Here is a 19,120-nt window from a genome sequence, read left to right on the forward strand (position 1 = left end):
TGGTCTGTGAGTTGTATCTTGGATATTGTGAGCTTTTGGGCTAATATCCACTAATCAGTGAGTGCATACCATGTGTGTTCTTTTGTGGTTGAGTTACCTCACTCATGATGATATTTTCTAGTTCCATCCACTTGCCTAAGAATTTCATGACAAAAAGAAAGAACTGGAAAGGACTCAGATGTTCTGCTGCATCTTCATGAGAACGTGAGTCTGATTTGACCACAGTGGTGAACAGAAAAGCTGAGACTGGATAATCATCTAACTGTAAACATCATGATATAAGCTCAAAACAGCAAGTTCAGAGAATAGTTTACAGCTCTATTGGATCTGTGTGTCAGATCAAGATTACGTTTAAAAAATTAGTAGCATTTAAGCTACATTCAGGTGTATTTTTGAAGCAAAAGACAAAAAAGAAATTTTTGAAAAAAAATAATTTTTAAAACCTACCAGAATATATTAAAATACATGGACTTATTAATTGTAGAGAAATTGAGTGGCTGTCACTAAAAACAAAACAAAACAAATAAAATAAAATAAAATAAAATCCTCACCTGGAATGTTAAAAATAAAAAAATAAAAATGACAGTGTACTGACAGTTTGTGAGGTCTTCTCTGTCTCCTGCCTCAGACATATGCAAAGTTCTTAGAACAATATTGTGAAAATATGAGCTTGCAAATCATCAGAGCAGCAAGGAACACTGGCAGCTGGCACCAGAGGCTTGCGAATCACCAGTGTTTCTCCATTACCTAAAGTACATTAACTGCAAATGTCCTCTAGTCTTTTCAGCTGGCACTCATAAACAGTTTCACAATCATTATAATTGCACCATCAATCATTTTGCACAATGCAGTGAGAACACATTTCTGTATTGAATACAATGATGTTTTATTATAAATAATACAATAAAGAATTGACTCAGTGCAGTTCTGATTTTGTTCACAGGTACAGTGTAGGGGAAAAGCCTGGAACAGAAAAAAATGTCATCACATACTTGAAATAAAAAATACCTCTAATATTCTCTGAGAGTTCTCTTCTTATATAAAATGCTTACAAAAGCACCCAGGTGTCTTTAACTCCTTCAACAAACATGAAACTTCTTGATAAATGGTCCTACAGAATCGATACATGCCTTGTTTCCAACAATAGTTATTCCCCAGGCTGTAAGAAATGATCATGAGTAAATTAGTTTTGAAACTGAGCCCATCTTTGGCTGTTAGCAAACAGGTTTATAAAATACTCTTATATTTTGAGTATGGATCTAGAATTAAAAATTGGGTGTGAATTTGAATCTGTAGAGTAATTTAGGACAATCTCTGAGTATGTTACTAGTTTTGAGAGAAAAATTCTTACTTCAAGAATGCTGTCAAAAGGCATCAGGTCATCCAGATAATGAGAGCAGACTTGTCAAGCTCATATTTATTGTTTATTCATCTACCCAAATTGTTGGACTAAAATGAGTTGGAAAAAATAAAAGTACAATAAAATAATGTTAACAAAAGTAGAATGTAGAAAGGGTTTAAGATTACAAAATAGCTAATTTGTCAACTGGAAAGTAACAATAAAATCATACTGTTAACATTTTGAGAGGAAATCATTTCATTTAGAATCATTTTGTTCTCGCAGTGATTCTACTATTCATTTATTTTTATTTAAAAATTTTACTTTGAGAAATCCATACATGAATGATCGATACATTTATATTATTTCTATCCCTCTCATTCCATCCTCCAACTACCCCTGTGTCTCCCCCACTTCCTCTCAAATTGATGTCCTTTTGTTTTCTTATTTAAAATAGATCCTTTTCTCACATAGTATATAGTAATTGCTGTTTCCCTCCCTCTACTTCTCCCAGTTCCTCCCCCTCCCCTTCCCATCTAGATCCACCCTTTCATTAGAAAAGGAACAGGATTTGGGATATTAGTAGAATAAAATATAATAATATGAAACAAAAATAACATATGAGAACATATATATATATATATGACCTGTAGGTTAAAAGGAGAGAATAAAATTAAAAATAAGGTAAAAATTTAAGAAGGAAAAAATATAAATGAAAGGAAAAGCCCTGACCTATCCTTACGAGACAAGGAGCCTTCACACATGCATTTGTTTGCTATGTGGTGGCCAACTACTGCTGGGCATGTGGCCTATTCTTAATAGTACTTATTTTTTTCGAGTTTGATTCTCTTGGAGGAAACTAAATTTTCATTTGCTACTGGCTATCAGTTGGAGATTGGTCTGGCTTAGTGACGGGGACATATTTCAACTCTAGGACCTCATCTGTGCAGACCTGATAAATGATGAAACACATTTGTTTTTAAGAGGAAAAAGAAATGTTATTGTACATTTTAAAAAGAATTAACTCCTCCACAAACTTTCAGGAAGCTACTCAAGAAACTGTATCAGTAAAATAATGGGGAAAAAAACTCAAGAAACAAAACACCCTAAATCAAGAGTTTGGGGTTGGGGGAGCAAGAATGAAGCCCTGAGGGCCAGCAGAAAGAATGGATACAGGCAACCTCAGGAGGTAGGAGGTAGGGGAAGTACCTTCTAGAATGTACCTGGGAGAGAGACCTGGGAGGTAAGGGACTCTCAGGACTTAGATGAAATGCCCTACAGTAGGGAGAGGGAACTTGTAGAGTCCATCTCCAGTGGAAAGACAGAGCATTAACTGAAGGGGAAGGGTTGCCATCTCACACTCAAAAACTCTAACCCAGAATTATTCCTGTCTAAAAGAACTGCAGGGACAAAAAAGGAGAAGAGATTGAGGGAAAAGAGATTAAGTGACAAGTCCAAATTGGGATCCAGCTCAAATGTAGGCTCTAAGACCTGACACTTATCGATGGTATGGTATGCTTACAGACAAAAGTTGTCCTCTGAGAGGCCCAACAAGAAGTTGAAAGAGGAATGCCAGGGCGGGTATGCGGGAATGGGTGGGTGGGTGTGGGAGCACCCTCATAGAAACAGGGCTAGGGAGGAAGGGATAGGGGGTTCCAGAGGAGAAACAGGGAAAAGGAATAACATTTGAAATGTAAATAAATAAAATATTCAAAAAGAGTCAGATGCAGATACTTAAACCCAAACAATAGACAGAAGAAAATTCACATAACCCCTGAGAGACTTGGGTCCCCAGGGAGTGGGTAAGCCTGATGGGGTGGTAGTGGGAGCATCCTCTTGGAGATAGGGGGCTTTGTGGGGGGAGTAGGTGTGGGACTGGGTGTGGGGGAGAGGGTGGACTGGGAGGGGGATAAAGTCTGGACTTTAGAAAATTATTAAAGTGTTAAAAATTGATTAAAGATAAATATCAAAAGAGAGAGAACTTCAAAAAGCGAAAGAGGAAATTAAAAACATTAAAATCATAGCTGAATTAAAATAAAATGAAAGAAAGGGCACAGCTTTTCAATTCTGACCAACAATTTATATAGCCACAAACCTCTTCACTTAAATGTGTAAGAACAAAACGTTAGGAAAATAGGAAAATGGCTTCTTAAGGTTAAATAAGTACCACAGAGTATAGTGTTCTCAGTTCAACACTTTAAATGAGAACAGAGTTATAGAAACATAGGCCAGATCCAGACCAAAAGGGATTCAGGAGGATTCTCCCAGACAGTGCTTAGTCCCACCTCTAGTCTAACCTTATGGTAGGTGATTCTTTGCTCCAATCCCATTTGCTAGTTGAGTGCCAGTATCTTTAATACTACGTCAATGTCATTTCTTATTATGAATCTGTTTATATTTCCATGATTAAATTTTGACAGATCACTATGCTTAGATGTATGTTCTAATGTTGAATTTTTGTTAACATTGTAAATATAGTACAGCTATATTTCCATGGTCTGAAATTAATGTATATGATTAAACATATTTAGATTTTATAAAATTTGGTATAAAATAAATAATTTTCATTAGTAACTCATTGGAAAATCATTTTAGAATGTTACTATTTGCATGGCTATACACAATTCAAATTTTAACCTACTATATTGTTTTTTGAAATGATCTTGCTTGTCAGCATTTATGATTGATTGTTAAAAATAAAAAGTCCTAGCCTTTTTCATGAAGTTTAAATTTAATGTACTGAAAGACTCAACAATTTTCATTGAATTCCAGATGATTTTTGAATCTTGAAAGTTAAGAAGTTTAGATCACATAGATTTAGATAAATAAACAAATAGAGATGAAATAAATTGTTCAAGATACCAAGAAGGGATGGACCCTTTTCATCTATATCTGTGCATATATTTAATACCTAACCACACCACCTCCACCCCAAATAAATTTATGTTAGTAGTGTTTGCTTCAAAGTCAACCATAAAATATACATACTTCTATGAGTTCTATATAAGTTTTTGTAAACCTAGTAACTTTTTAGAAACTGATCAATATGCACAATCAAAACATGACATTTGTAAAATATTTTCAGATGTATATTTCCCATATCCACCCACTTTTACCCAAAAAGAAGAGCTCCAGTTCTTGGGCAGACTACATCTCAGCTGTGGTGATGATGGGAGATCATATTCTGCTGTATCTTGCAGCGGGTCCAGACTTGCTACGTATCTAACCGTTGGACCAATGTTACAATTTAAAGTAGTTTCTATCTGAAGTGTTATTTAGGAGGAAAGAAAATAGCTGAAGAGACTGCAAGGTTGATTGTACTAATGCACTGCCAAGTTTAGAATATAATTTCACACTTCTGTAGTTCCTGATGAAGTATAGCAAGAGCAAGGAATTTGACTGTTAATGTCCCACATGCTTTTGTTTTAGATACAAAGTGACTCACCCCAGAAAGGACAATGGTCCACTGGGGTCATGATTAAGCTCAAATACAGTAAAATTCTTCCTGAAACAGTACTATTATTCATAAGAAAAACAGGTAGACCAAGGGAATTACCTATAGAGAGGTATTTTGGACATTGATAGACCTCAGATGCTTCCCAGATATTCAAAAGATGTATAAAAATTAGATTTTTGTGGGCTTTTGGGTAGATAGTGATGCGGGCTCTTAAATCATGTAGAACACGGTTCAAGCCACAATGCTAACTCCCACTAACAGGCAATGATAACAGTAAAAGAACTCTTCCTGTAAAGCTTCTCACTCCATGAAGCCTTCTGTCCGGTGCCAAGCTCCTCCAACCATGTATACCAGCTTTCCAGACTCCATCAGTAGCAGAAGGATTCATTCTTGCATTAGCTATCTGCCACAAGGCTCCATTCCTCAAGACTTGCCAAGAATAGGAAACATGCTGCTGGTACCACAATTGACAACATTATTAGAGGAAGAGTGGACAAGACCCTCAGTCAAAGGTAGAAAGAATCCAGCCACTAATCATTTAATTTTGATGAACTAACCTGGGAGTTACCCAGAAGTCATGAGGAATCTCCAGAATCAGCTATACCCCCAAAAAAGAGGCAGAGAAAAGAACAACCTTCCAGTTGTTTCTACTTTTTACTATCACACAAACACCAGAACTGGGTCAACCAGGTAACAACTACTTGCTAATGGGGACTATATCAATTCTCCACCACCCTTTAAATAAGGAAGGAAATGTTGGTTTTGATTCAAAGCACTTTTATATAACTTTGCCTCTTTTGAGAGGCAGACACAACATTATAAATCAATTGAGGCTTTCGGGTTAGGGTGACTCTCCAATATTGTGGGAAGGATATGACTGGTATTTGACTGATCACAAATTAGACCTGTGGGTGGAGGTCTGTACTGTGTATTCTTGTCAGTATACCTTTGTTTTTCCAATGGTACTTGACTAAAGGCCCTGTATTATGGCTTTCTCTCTTAGGATACTCTAAATTTAGGTTTCTTGGATCCATCTCAGCCTCTTACCAGTGTGTTGAGGCAGCCCAATGTAGAAAGACAATGGTATGTTTGAGGTTTCACATTGGAATCTTGGATTCTTTAGGAGGGCTTCAGGTTCTGGTCAGCTTAAGCCAGAGTTTTGTAGCACGATTAGTGATATGGTGTAGACTTTTGATGCAAGGCTTTCCTATTTGCTTCAAGGGAATATGAGGAGTTTCTCCTTGGTATGTATACACACTCCTCTCTCTCTCTCTCTCTCTCTCTCTCTCACACACACACACACACACACATACACACACACACACACACACACACACACACATTCCTGGGTGTCTCTGTCAGAATGAGAGTCCACTGAAGCCATTGCTGTACCTAATAAACTGTCATTTCTTTGTGAGAATGGTTTGATCTGAGGCCCTAGCAATTGCTGTTTTCAGATTCCATTTTTATAAGGCTTAAGTTTTGGAGTTAACATGTAGAGTTAGTTTTGTTACATGCTCCTGATATTTTACTCTGACACTTCCTTAAGAAATGTGTGATTCTAGACAATTGTTCAGAATCTAGTCTATTTGTGCTTTGAAATTGGGTCTGACTGTTGCCCTCATTGTCATTAAGAACTGTGGTAGTTTAAAAGGACTTTCTGGAAGATGTCTTCTGCTGTACAGGACAATGGAAACAAATCCCACTGAGATTCCTTTTATTACCCTGTCCTCACCTTAGAACATAGGTATCCTTCAATCTTTTCTTCTAAGATGTAAGGTACATTTGAATACCACATGACATTCTGACAAGAGTGTTTCGGATGTTTTTCCAACTTAAGCCCTATTTTCAGATGGTGTCAGGTAGGTGCATTATTTGAAATCTGTTATTTTTTTTCTTTCTTTTTTTGGATGTTTTATTTACATTTCATATGTTATCCCCTTACCTCATCTCCCCACCCACCCAGGAACCCACTATCCCCTCACTCCTCCTTCTGCTTCTCTGTGGATGTAGCCTTACCTACTGCTCCTCCCACCTCCCCACCCTCAAATTCCCACCCACTGGGGCATCTAGACTGAGAAGCACAAGTCTTACCAAACTGAATAATCATTCAAGACATAAGAGGTAAATTTTCTCAGCTAAGTCGGTTACCTCTAAGTTTGAGGAAAATAGAAATGGATTGAGTTCTTTGTAAGAGAAAATTCTGAAATCAGACAAGCATTGTAACTTAAGTAAGAAAAACTAAAAAACGAAGAGATTGGAGACGTGCATATTGAAGGATCCAACAACAATGGACAGGTAAAGAAATATCTCATAGTGAAGCTAATTTGATGGGATAAAGGTAATAGAAGAATATAGGTAAAAGAACAGAAGTTGCTGATAGAGTTTACAAAATCATTTTAGTGGAAAATCAAGTTTTAAGAGATGATGCCCATAATATCTCTCCCAGTTTTTCACAGTAAAGGATTCTTTTCCTAGCTATCCAAAGCGCACCATCAGGCTCCCCTTGCATTTTCTACTTTCACTTGCCTCCAAGATAGTGTTGTACATGGTCATCATTATAAGATTTATCCCTATAGACTTTTACTGGGATGAACACAACTTTTATATTTCAAATGAACTAAATTAGTATGATGTACAGTGCTTTATTATAGACTTCACATCAAGTGGATCATTTCTCTATAATTCTTTAAAACCTAGAAGAGATACCTTTAAAACATACTACTATAAAAACTAAAGATGCCTCAAAACAGATGGGAGAGAGGAGGGGCATGTGACTTGTGATTAGTTGGTGCAACACTGTCCTTTAGCTAGCTAGGGGAATTGTCTTTTCATATTCTTAGGTGCAGAAATTCTTGTAGAACGACCTCAATGGTGTATGAATTCTGACAGTTTGCTATCAATGTCATGGTTCTAGGGTCGACCACCTCATTAAAATTATTACATCCATTTATATTATTTTTGTTATAAGTCTTACAAGCAAGCATACTTGTGTGTAAATATCTAAAACCACACTGAATTTTAAAGAAATATATTTGGTTTTCATTAATCATTCCTGGTGTTGTCTAATTCTCAGACCACTGAGGGGAGGGAATGAAAAAGAATCTTTATAAAAGTCCAAGCAGACAGGATATCTCAATTTATGTTATATTGTGAGTACAATTTGGATCCAACACTTTTATAGTGGAGTGGACAATTTAGTGATGCCAAATTTTAAACCATGTGGGAAGTTGTATATTAATGTTGATTTTGTAATATACTTATATTATCTTTTTGAGAATTTCATATCTGAAAATGTCATATTTTGATCATAGTCACTCCTACTCCCCCTTCTCCCCAAGTCCTCTAGATCCAGATATATATCCTCAATCTATAGCCTCATTTTTAAACAATAGCTCACTGATTCCAGTTTGTGCTACGCATACACTCATGAGAGACTAGACTGTGGCTGGCCTTAAAGAAATTGACTAATTTTCGCGCAGAAACCATAAAGTGCCAATAGATCATTAATAAGGCTGATTCATGCTGAAATGCTGGCTGGCATCCTTTTGTGGAGCTCTGGTGCAGAGATCTACAACTGTTCTGTCTCGCCAATATAAGTGGCCTTTACTATTCAGAAGACATTTTTTTTCTGTTAATTCTCCCCAACCTCTGGTTGCTAAAATTTTTCTTCTCCTTACTCCACTATTGTTCCAGATCATTAAAGCCAAGGGTGGGGAAGTTATATAGATGTCCCATTTGTGGCTGAGCATGACACTTGTTTTTATATTCTACACATTGATCAGTTATGAGTCTCTACATTAACCGAACTCTAGTATACAAAGAAATGTCTCAGACGAGATCAGAGAGCTTCAATAATTGCTTAGTAAAGAGATAGAGTTTTGTATGGCAGATTGACCTTATACACATTCAGTAAACTAGTAATTGGAGTAATTGGGACCTCTGGTTTTCCATGTATATATATATATATATATTTTGCTCCCATTAGCTATGATACGGAGAAATCAACTTGATACTGACCAGAAATCTTCTTCTCTACTGACTATCTTTCATATGGTGGTAGTATGCCATCCTCTAGCAGGGTATGTGTGTCATCAATAGTCTTATCCAGCTGTGAATCTAGTGAGCTAAAATAATGCCCAGCATGGAAAATTATAGTCATGGGTAAAAAATGGTGGCATAAAGAATGAATATTATGGAGGTAATCAACTACTTTCTGATTAGATTTAAGGTATATTACAGAAGAGGAAACATATCCCCAGTACTGAAAATCTGAAAGGAAAGGCCTAAAACATTACATTTGTGTAATGTCTACTTAAGTGTTACAAGATCATTAAAGCTAGGAGACTGGTAACTGGTGTTCAAATAATAAAGCTTGACGACTTAAACCAATCAGATAAGAATATCTAAAAAGCAGACAGAATTAGTCTTTCAGGGCCAGTTAAGACAGATGTGACAATAGAACCCCTTCAACGGTGCTATATTCTGGTAAGTTATACCTATCCTCTTGGTCATAGGGAACAGGGACATCCCAAAGCCTAAAGCATAGAAGTATTCATCTGGAGAAAAGAAAGTCAGTGGGCAGGGAAACACGCCCTGTGTCTCCAGAAGAAACAACATGGTCAAGAATCTTATTTATCCCAATAGACAGCACAACTGGTAGAGGACACTTCCTAGGCTATTAACACTAATCCCTTAGTAGTCTTGACCGACTTTGACCCCCAAAATGGTATTTCCTCATTACTGATAGGGTCTGGAGTATTCAACAGGAAATATAAAAAGCAAAATGAATGTTTACAATATAAAATTTAATATACTACAAAGGAGATCTGGTTATCTATATAAATATTTTCCCCTTGAATAACTCAATTCTAATCCTGAAATTAGGGACTCTTGTTTGCTAATAATTTCTCATAAAAATTATCTGAATGATTTTTTACAAACACAAAGAAAAACATTGTGATAGACCGGAGCCTTAAGAACAATACTATCTTTGGTGGTGACATTCTGGTTGAACACATCTGTTTTCTATTTCAAAGGAAAGACATTTAAGTATAGTTCATAATACTATTACTGTGGTATTATTTATTAATAATGGTATGCTGGCTTTTAAGTATTCTGTGTGGGCACCATAGGAACTCTAGCAAATCATATCTGAGTTCCTAAAATGGCACCCAGGTCTGTTAATTTGATAATGAATACTACAGAAGAGAATACTATAAATCAAACCAAACCCAGGGACATGACACCCACACTATAAGATGGAGTAACCATTGTATTCATTTGTAAGACTGATTGCTAGAACACTGGTTCTGAACACAGTTGTCCCCATCACCTTTAGAGCAGTGATAGAAAGGTATCTCATATACAAACACAAAACTCACAATCAATTATATTCTAGTCTATGTTAAAATTTTACATATCACAGATCCAGGCCAATGGCAGTGCCTAAACTCCTAGAGTTCAGACACATGCAGGTGTATAGACTGAAGTATTTACTGGAAATCATATTCAGTCATACCAGGATTTTCACTTCAACCTTTTCCCTATGCTTCAGGTAACTTAGATTTTTTTTTTACAAGAGACAATTTTTTCTTTCTTTAGTCATAAATAAAAGGACAGTCTGGAAATACTTAGGGGAGTTAGCGTACAAGGGTGAATGGATTTCTGTCAGCATATTTGTATCTTCAGATATTTTTCTTGTTTTCTAAAGTCTACAGGAAGATTTTGACACTAAAGATATTATTTAGGAGAAAAGGAAGTTTAAACAGTAGATATTTGGAGAGTAGGTGTTATTCTCCAGAAGCTTTCCTTGGTGTGCTATGAGACAGAAACTGAGTACAAAGTTGAATTTGGGAGAGCCTTGCGGATGGGCAATTGCAGTAACAAATTATTTAGAGAAAAATAAAATGAATGGATGTTATTTACAGCCAGCAATTCTCCATATAAAGATCATTACAATCAAGCAGTCTGAGTACAAAAATGCTTGGTCCTGGAGAATTGTTAAAAAAAAATACTATATTTATGTCTAACCAAATGTTGTTTGGGATTAATGAAACCCTCACAGTTTTAACTGATCATTAAGCCCAAGATGACTGTGACAGCCTGTGTTTGATGTATCCTATGACCTCCCTGAAAATCTTGGTAGCTATATTGGTAAATAAACAGGCATAAGAAACCAGAACTATCATTGTCCTTTCTATTTTATTTTATCTTATTTTATTTTGTCATCAAGCTTGTATGACATATGAATCCTTTATGAGTTTGGTGAATCACAGCATACCAGTCTAGGGAGCAAATTTAGACTTTATCCAGAAATCAGCTCTAATTTACCAGCTCATGTTTACTCCAAGGTGTGCTAAAGTTATAGCAAGTGTACCCTCCTACTTGTCTGCAATCAAACACTATGATATATCCTCAGAACTTCACAAATAGGACATTGCCTATATTCCTCATTGTTGTAGTATTCTTGCTTTCAAAATATCTTAACCTATTAAAACTTTCATAAGAAAATTCAGTGTTTCAAAGAGAACAAAAATTTATACACACAATATTGATTTTTTAGAAACACAAATGACATCAAGAAACACAATGTTAACATTTACCTACAGAAATGCAATCTTGCCAAAGATTCTCATAAAGATTCTATATGTCTCTAAGGTTTCCTATTTATCAACCTTCTCAGAGAAAATGGTTTTTTGTTTTGTTTTGCTTTCTCTTTTGTTTTCTTTTCTTTCTTTCTTTCTTTCTTTCTTTCTTTCTTTCTTTCTTTCTTTCTTTTTTTTTGTAAGATGTTCAGGAATGAAATTGTTCTTAATGACACTATCACAAAGCAAACAAGAGCTGCATAAATGTGGATTGAGTTTAGAATAAATGTCATTTTGCTGAATTGCAATCTTAAATGTATGAATTTAATTTTGCATCTCAATTTTTTATGATAACTTTTAAGGCTTCCTCGGAGATGATGCATTAATTAGACAAAGTGTGTGATTGTAACTGATACTATCATCTAGGAAAATTGTTACAATATCCGGAGCCAATCATTTCTATAAGAGAGTTCCCTAAAGCAAAGGTGAATGAAGCACAAATAGAAAAAAAAAAGTGTGTGTGTGTGTGTGTGTATTTCCCTTTCTGAAGACATCCTCTATTATTAATATGTCAATTTTAAGATAAGCCTGGGAATGATAATAATGAGTATTTTTATTTATTATTGAATTTTAAATCACAACTAAACATATCTCAAAGGTTGGTACTTCTATTACAATTCTATATATTAGATATTTTCACTTCATACGTACACTAACAGAGTTAATAATATTAAAGGTGTAACTAGTAAATAAGGGATTAAGGTTCAGGACAAAAAGAAAAAACTGTAGACCAAGTAATGGAGACACTGGACTAACAACTGATATTCATTTTCTCTTGTAGGTAGTAGGTAGATACCTATTCTCCCATCTATGCTGGTTTCCCTAAATAGCATGAGCATTATCAGTGATTGAATTATAGTCACAAATGTATCATTAAGGACTTCTCCAATATCAGGGAATATTTATGTCTTAATGTATGATGATTATATTTTCTGAGTTTCTTAGACAAGAAGCTACAGGCAACTAATGACTTTGATACAGAAAGCATTAGCCTTTCCCAGGAAAAATACAGCTTGTTGATTGTTCAATTCAGAGTTGTCAGTAAGAACTTTTAAAGGATATTGAATTCACTTACCAATAATAAAATAAAATAAAATAAAATAAAATAAACCCAAAACAAAAATGGTACACTTGATTTACTAAATTAAGTAATTTCTCCCCAAAAGTAGGACTTTTTTCATCTGAATCAAGAAAAAGTGGAAAAAATTTTGCCTTCACATTGCTAACTACCTGTCCTGTCCAACAGAAGAGAAATGGAGTACCACAGTGGGAATCAGTATGGATGTTTCCCAAACCAAATTTCTATTCCATATGATCTTAACAAGCCACTTTTACCTAAAAGGATTAAAGTCAGCTTAATGTAGGGTTACCTGCATACTCAGTTTTATTTGGCATTATTTGCAATAACCAAACCATTGGATCAGTCTATGCTCCCACCTATGGATGGATAAGATTATAAGAGTGTATAGTTTGCAGTTAGTGAGGTTTAATAAAACAGTGTCTCTAAAACAAACATTGTGTGTTGTCTCTCATATGTGGAAGCTGAGGGTGGGGTGGTAAGTATGAAACTAAAATGTAAGTACAACACGCCAGAACAAGGAAGGGGCAAGGAAAGAGGGGTGAAGTGTATAAAGATGATAACATGATCAAATACTTTATATGCATGTGTAAAAATATGACAAAGCCCCTCAGTTGGTACAATTAATATAGGCTAACTAACAGGTAAGAGGATGACATAAGGTCAGAAATCAGGAGTCTCCATATTGTTCATAAATCAATATAAAAAGTAGATTAAACACTTTTCTAAAGGTATTTATCTAGTGACAAAGGCAAACCTAAAACTCAAGTCTCCAACTTTCAGTGCAGAATTTCCATCACTTTAAGATGCATTGTTCTGGTAACCAGCACTGGAAAACACTCCCAGGTCAGGAGACACCCAGGGTGTCAGTCATGCTTGCTCCTATTTGAAAAATTAAAATAGCTGATCCTTACTGTGGATTATCTTTTCTTAGCAGGTCCCACCCTAGAGAAAGAACTATAAGGAACTGACTGACGGGCAGAAAATTACCCTCTCCCAGGGATGAACCCCTTAATGGTTGTTCAACTCAGAGTGGTCAGCCTTGGTACCATATACATGCAAACAACGCAATCAGATTCAAAAAGTTGTGTCTACATAATCATGCATAAGCACTCAATTTGTGTCTGTTTGTAACAATAATATACAAGTAAAACAGAGCGTCAACCAGAGAGTAGGAAGGGACATGGGAGGGATGAATGGGAGAGAACCTGGTGGGATTGGAGGAAGAAAAGGGGATGAAAAGAAGTGATATGTTAAGAGACAAAATAAACTAGGACCATTTAGTTAAAAGTTAATCTTGCTTCTTTTTTGTCCTTCCTTTTCCTCATGTTTACCTTTTTACTAATGACGATTTTTTTGTGTGCCAAAAAAGTGAAATTAATAAACAAAAAGGCTCAAAATGCATCATAAAAGAGACACTATGAAATTACATGACTTGGACAAGTTTATCACTCTTTTGAGCAATGACAACCAGTCTCAAAGTTGACAGGTTTTTGCTCTTTAACGTACAACGTATGTATCCTCACATAGTAAGATATTTTGGGGAACATTTCAAGATTCCAGGTCCCTCAAAGCATAAAACATAGCAGTATGAGACAGTTTCAAGTTTTCCATATCTTTCTATTTCCCCCAGAATGTTTTTATTTGTTTAATGATGCAAGGAAATAAAACTTCTTGAAGTAGTTAATTTTCCTTAGAACACTTTAAGCTTAAATAGAACTGCACAGGAGCCCAAATTCATCTACTCCCACCGTCTCTCACTTCGTACCGGATTCCAACATACATTCAAAAGAGGATTCATGCAGATTACAGTTCCTGGTGGGAAGTTCTTTCAGCACAATATTCTGCCTCAAGAATAAATCCCCACTAAGTTATTCTGGAGGTATCCAAAGCTTTTGTTTAGAAACAAAGCCAAAGATATACCTTAAAACAGTCATTTGGAGAAAGAATATAAGAAGTAAGATTTCAATAAATATTTATTTCAGTAAAAAAAATGGAATACTTGAAAATTACATATTGTAATGATTAAAGTAACAAATACATCGTAATTACCATTATTCTTTCAGTAAATGTCATTGATGTTGAATAACTGCATAAGACAATAACATTCCCAGAATCTATGTCAAAGAAATATGTGCTTTATAAAAAGCCATTTAAATAAGAAAGCAGAACAAAGACTCATACAAAAAAAATCTTGATTTGACCATGGTCATGCAACTAGTGAAAATTTTGTATAAGCTATTCGATGATCTGGGAAGTTCCAGGAAGAAAGACCAAATATACATAAAAACCGGAAGCCTGTAATAAACGTGGGATCAGAAGATAAAGTTTTCCAAGGAAATTATATCTGGGACCAGTCAACCGCTGGGATTTTTCCACGAATGCACTTATTATACAATTTTTCAAGCTCAGCACAAGTAATAAATTTTGCTCTTGTGAATCTTACAGGGCACTAGAAGCGCATACTGAGTCAAATATCACCCAAAATCTTACACTTCAAACCCAGGGGTGCTGCAGGGACTTTCTCTGCTTAAATAGTTCACTGCAATGCACTGAGGGAGACTTAAGAGACAAACAAGTCCTGACATGACAGATTCTGTTCCCTCCCGGGCGCTGTGCGGCTCCGGATAGCATACTCATCTCGGTTCCAGGACAAAACATTTATAAAATGGGGTCCTAACTTTACAGAGTTCCCCAGCTCTTCAACACAATTCACGGATGAAAAGGATGGTTTTGCATAACTGCAAGAAGATGCAGAGCAGGATGTGGTGTCCGCAGTGAAGAAAGAGAATTCTCACTGACCTTTTTGCTGTTTAAAGGACTGAATGGAGCCTGAGTGGTGGACCATTTTCACTCTGCGTGTTCCAGCGGAGTTGAGGAGCTGTCCGAGGCGGATGCGGAGGAATTGTAGCCAGACTTTCCAGAGACACTCCTGGGGCTCTGAGTATTCCCAGAGCCACCTAGCTCATCGCAATCTGACACCTGCTTTAGCCAGCATTTAGCTCTGAAGGCTGTGTGCCCGCCAGTCTCATCGTCATAGCAACGTGGGAGGGCAGTCCGCGGCCGGCTCCCCTCAGTGGCTACTTCTGAAATAACCCCACATTCCGGCTGTTTCTCAGTGCTGCAGTGAGGGTGGGTGTTGTGAGGGGTTTGGTGCACGTGGGAGAGAAAGAAATTTCTTAAGGACAAGGCATAAATCCAAACATTCCTTCAGAGCTATCGCTAATGCACTCAATTTCAAGCTCTAAGCCTCCTTGTCACACCCAGGCACCAGTATTAATTTCCTAGAAGTTGGTCTGTAAATTAAGAAGGGTGAAGCTGGCACCTGTCTTGACAGGAGGATTCTAACAGATGCAGTGCTGTTTTCATCTTTCCTTCTTAAATATACATGTGGGGAGGCCACAACATCCATGATCTGTCTTAGATAAGCAGTAAGGTCTAGCATGCAACATGTAAGTTCTTCTCTGCTTCAGCTACTTCGATTTTAATTTTTTTTGTGTGATACTGAAAGGTTTAATTCCTCCTAAGAGGTGCTGAAGAAATATCACAAGTGGTGCTCAATATAATCATATTAAAAAGCCATAAAAATAATGTTATATTATAAAAGAAACTGAAGCTCACAACTACACACAAGTCCCATTATCACACAAATGGAAACAGTATTTGAAATGAAGACACCTAATAGTCAGAGGAAACAGTCACGGAAGGACCACGTGTAGTTGTTAAGTGAGGGTAAGAGCAAGCTAAAATGGTTTCCAGTGCAATCTCCACACCCCCCTTTTTTTAATATATTCATAGCTTCCTGATCACAACCCCCAAATTTCTCCCCGAACAAGTTAAATAAGGTATTATTGAACAGACATGGAACAAAAGGGTCTGTTGGTTCCTAAGTTTGAAATTGTGTGAGACCAATTAATTTAGAATAAGCTGAAAGTCCAAACAAAAGCAGATTTTAAAATGATAATGAAATTTCACAATTTTAAAAACCTCAAATAGTTTGAATTATTGTTAAATTTTCTGTCTCCATACTTGCTGCATGATTCAACGATGATAAACGTAAGTAAAGTCAGCATCAAAGGAAAAGGCATTCTCATTATTCAGAGGCATATAGACCCCAGAACTTAAAATCGCGGTTAATTCTTATTTGTAATGGTGACTTATAAAGTAGATAGATTCAATCTGTAAGTTCTCTGGGCACTTTTTATTTCATTAGTGACAGGACGTGAGGTCATCTGAAACAAGAAGTAGAATAGGAAGGAGGAAGTCAGAGACACAGCAGGCTTTACTGCAATATACCCTGAGTAGAAAGAATATCAAAGACTGTGCAATGATATTGGACAGTGATATTGGCAGACAAAATACCATACATACAATATAAATAAAAACAAATCTTTGAAAGGAGTGCAAATCCAAAGGATTTATAAAACAAAACAACTCTCACACCTATGGCTTAGGAAACATGGCTGAAAAGGAGAAAGAAAGATTCTAAGATCCAGAGGATGATGGAGTTCGTTATGAGACTGAGTCTGTCTCCTGGTAATGTCAGAAATTACACCCATAAACTCTCATTGAACATGGCTGGCCAAACATGAGTTGAACAAGGACAGTAGCAGTGGGCATGCCAAACTGGACAGAGGAATCTCAAGAGAACTCAACCCTACTGGCAATTTAAAAATGCTGAGAAACAGTCTTCCCCAGGGAAGAAAACAATTGGTTATCCAAACCGAAATAGACAGCCCTAAAAAATTATATGCAAGTAAAACTACACAGACTGAACAGGTTATATTAGAAATATATATGTATATGCAGACATATATGCATACAAAACAATCAATATTCAAAGAGGGCATGAATTTGGAAGAGTGAAGCAAGGGTGTATGGGAGGTTTTGGAAGAAAGAAAGGGAAGGGAAAATGATGTAATATATTGTAACTTCGAAATAAAAGAAGGTAAACAGAAAGAATTTTTTTACAGCTACTTTTCAAGACAATTACACCAAGTCTGGAAGCAACAAATGGCCATCTTAAGATTGGTTTTACATTACCTTAAGTGAAAAACAATGGTAAAACTGATCTCATAGTTCATTCACATGCCACTGAACTAAAGAGATTCTAAGACAGTCCCACCTTCATATGTAAAATTAAAATCAGGTAACATATTTTAGAACTAATTCATAGGAGGAAAATAATGTCCAATAAATCCTTGTCACAGTGGTTTGATTAGAGGTCTGATTTCCTGCTAATAGTTTCAAACTACCAAAACAAGGAATTACTTATGGATGCAAGCATCTAATTGAATTAATTATCATGAGGTTCATAGAACGGAATTAAAAGCCTGTTTCTAGAAGGTACTTCCAGGCATAGGTATAGCACTTTAACATTCTAGACCCTGTCCTGACAATCACTATTTGTCTTCAACTAGTATTCAGACTAGCAGCCAGCAGGAAGAAATAAATGATACAACGATTTAAACTAGAGTTAAACTAGAATTTGCAAATTGATGTGATTACTTTTAAGCAACAAGTTTAAAACAATCCCCCATTCTCTGTGTTACAGCTATGGTTAAACATACCTTCATATATACTTTTCTGTTTAAGCAAAACAAAACAAAACAAACAAACAAACAAACAAACAAAACTATTTGAAGTTGTACTGCCAGATTGATTAGCAGGGGATTTAAAGAACATTTCTGCTTGTTTTGAAATCAGTCTTTTAGGGAAGGTTGCTAGAGAAACAGCTTTGTGAGGGGCTGGGGAAATTTTAAGCTCCATCTGCTTGATAGGAAAAACATTGCCAAAGAGAAGCAAAAGTGTGCATGTGTGCGTGCCTGCGTGTGCCTCTGTGTGTGTGTGTGTGTGTGTATTTACCAGGAGTAAAGAGTGAACAAAGAGGAGTTGAAACCCAGAGCAGGGACCTTATTTAAAAGAAATATTCCTTTGATCTAGTGAAGTATTTTTAGACTGTCAACTACATTGTAAAACATTTAGCAGTGTGCACTACGTCGCCTCAATAGGAACACTAAACTGTGTTAGATTGCTTTTTTCTTGCTACTTGATTTCAAAACACTCATCAAATTTTAATGCTTTAAGAAAAATGCTTTTTAAAAAAACATATTTCAAGAAAATGTAATGATTAGTTTGATGTACAGTAAGATTTTCAATATGTTTAAAAATATATAAAAATAATTAAAGAAACAGGTTCAAATTTCCAGAGTAATTACTTCAGCAAATTGTGATTTGGACATACATTTTAAATATATCCCTTTTTTATGTTTATACCAATAATATTCATAAATCATGCATACATCTTGGCCCTCCCTGAAACTTCATTTGTTTATCTTGATTAAATTCCAGTACTTAAAATTCAATGACCCAAGGATCTGTTACTCCAGCTCATGCTTTTGGAAATGTTCCACTTGTTTCTGTCATTCAGTAATCTATCAGCCCCTTCGCCACTTTTCACCTCCCAGAATGTCAAGGATTTCATTCTTTACATAACTAGCGGGAGTTCATTTCTTTGAATGTTGCAACACTGCAATAGATATAGGGTATTCGATCTTTCTATCCTATGCTCCATCAGGGGAATGAAGAGAAATCTGACT

The 19,120-nt window shown here is 36.0% G+C and overlaps 1 protein-coding gene across 1 annotated transcript in view; it reads right to left on the reverse strand.

The window, feature by feature from the left end:
- Ano3 (anoctamin 3) overlaps positions 1-15,527 on the reverse strand; it is a 258,830-nt gene extending 243,303 nt beyond the window's left edge. The window contains exon 1 of the mRNA XM_028766961.1: positions 15,324-15,527. Within this exon, the coding sequence (XP_028622794.1) occupies positions 15,324-15,369 (46 nt within the window). The 5' untranslated portion in view covers positions 15,370-15,527. The remainder of the gene's footprint in view (positions 1-15,323) is intronic.
- Positions 15,528-19,120: the final 3,593 nt, after the last annotated feature.

This window comes from Grammomys surdaster, unplaced genomic scaffold (assembly GCF_004785775.1).
Source record: "Grammomys surdaster isolate TR1022 unplaced genomic scaffold, NIH_TR_1.0 170, whole genome shotgun sequence".
Taxonomy (NCBI): Eukaryota; Metazoa; Chordata; class Mammalia; order Rodentia; family Muridae; genus Grammomys; species Grammomys surdaster.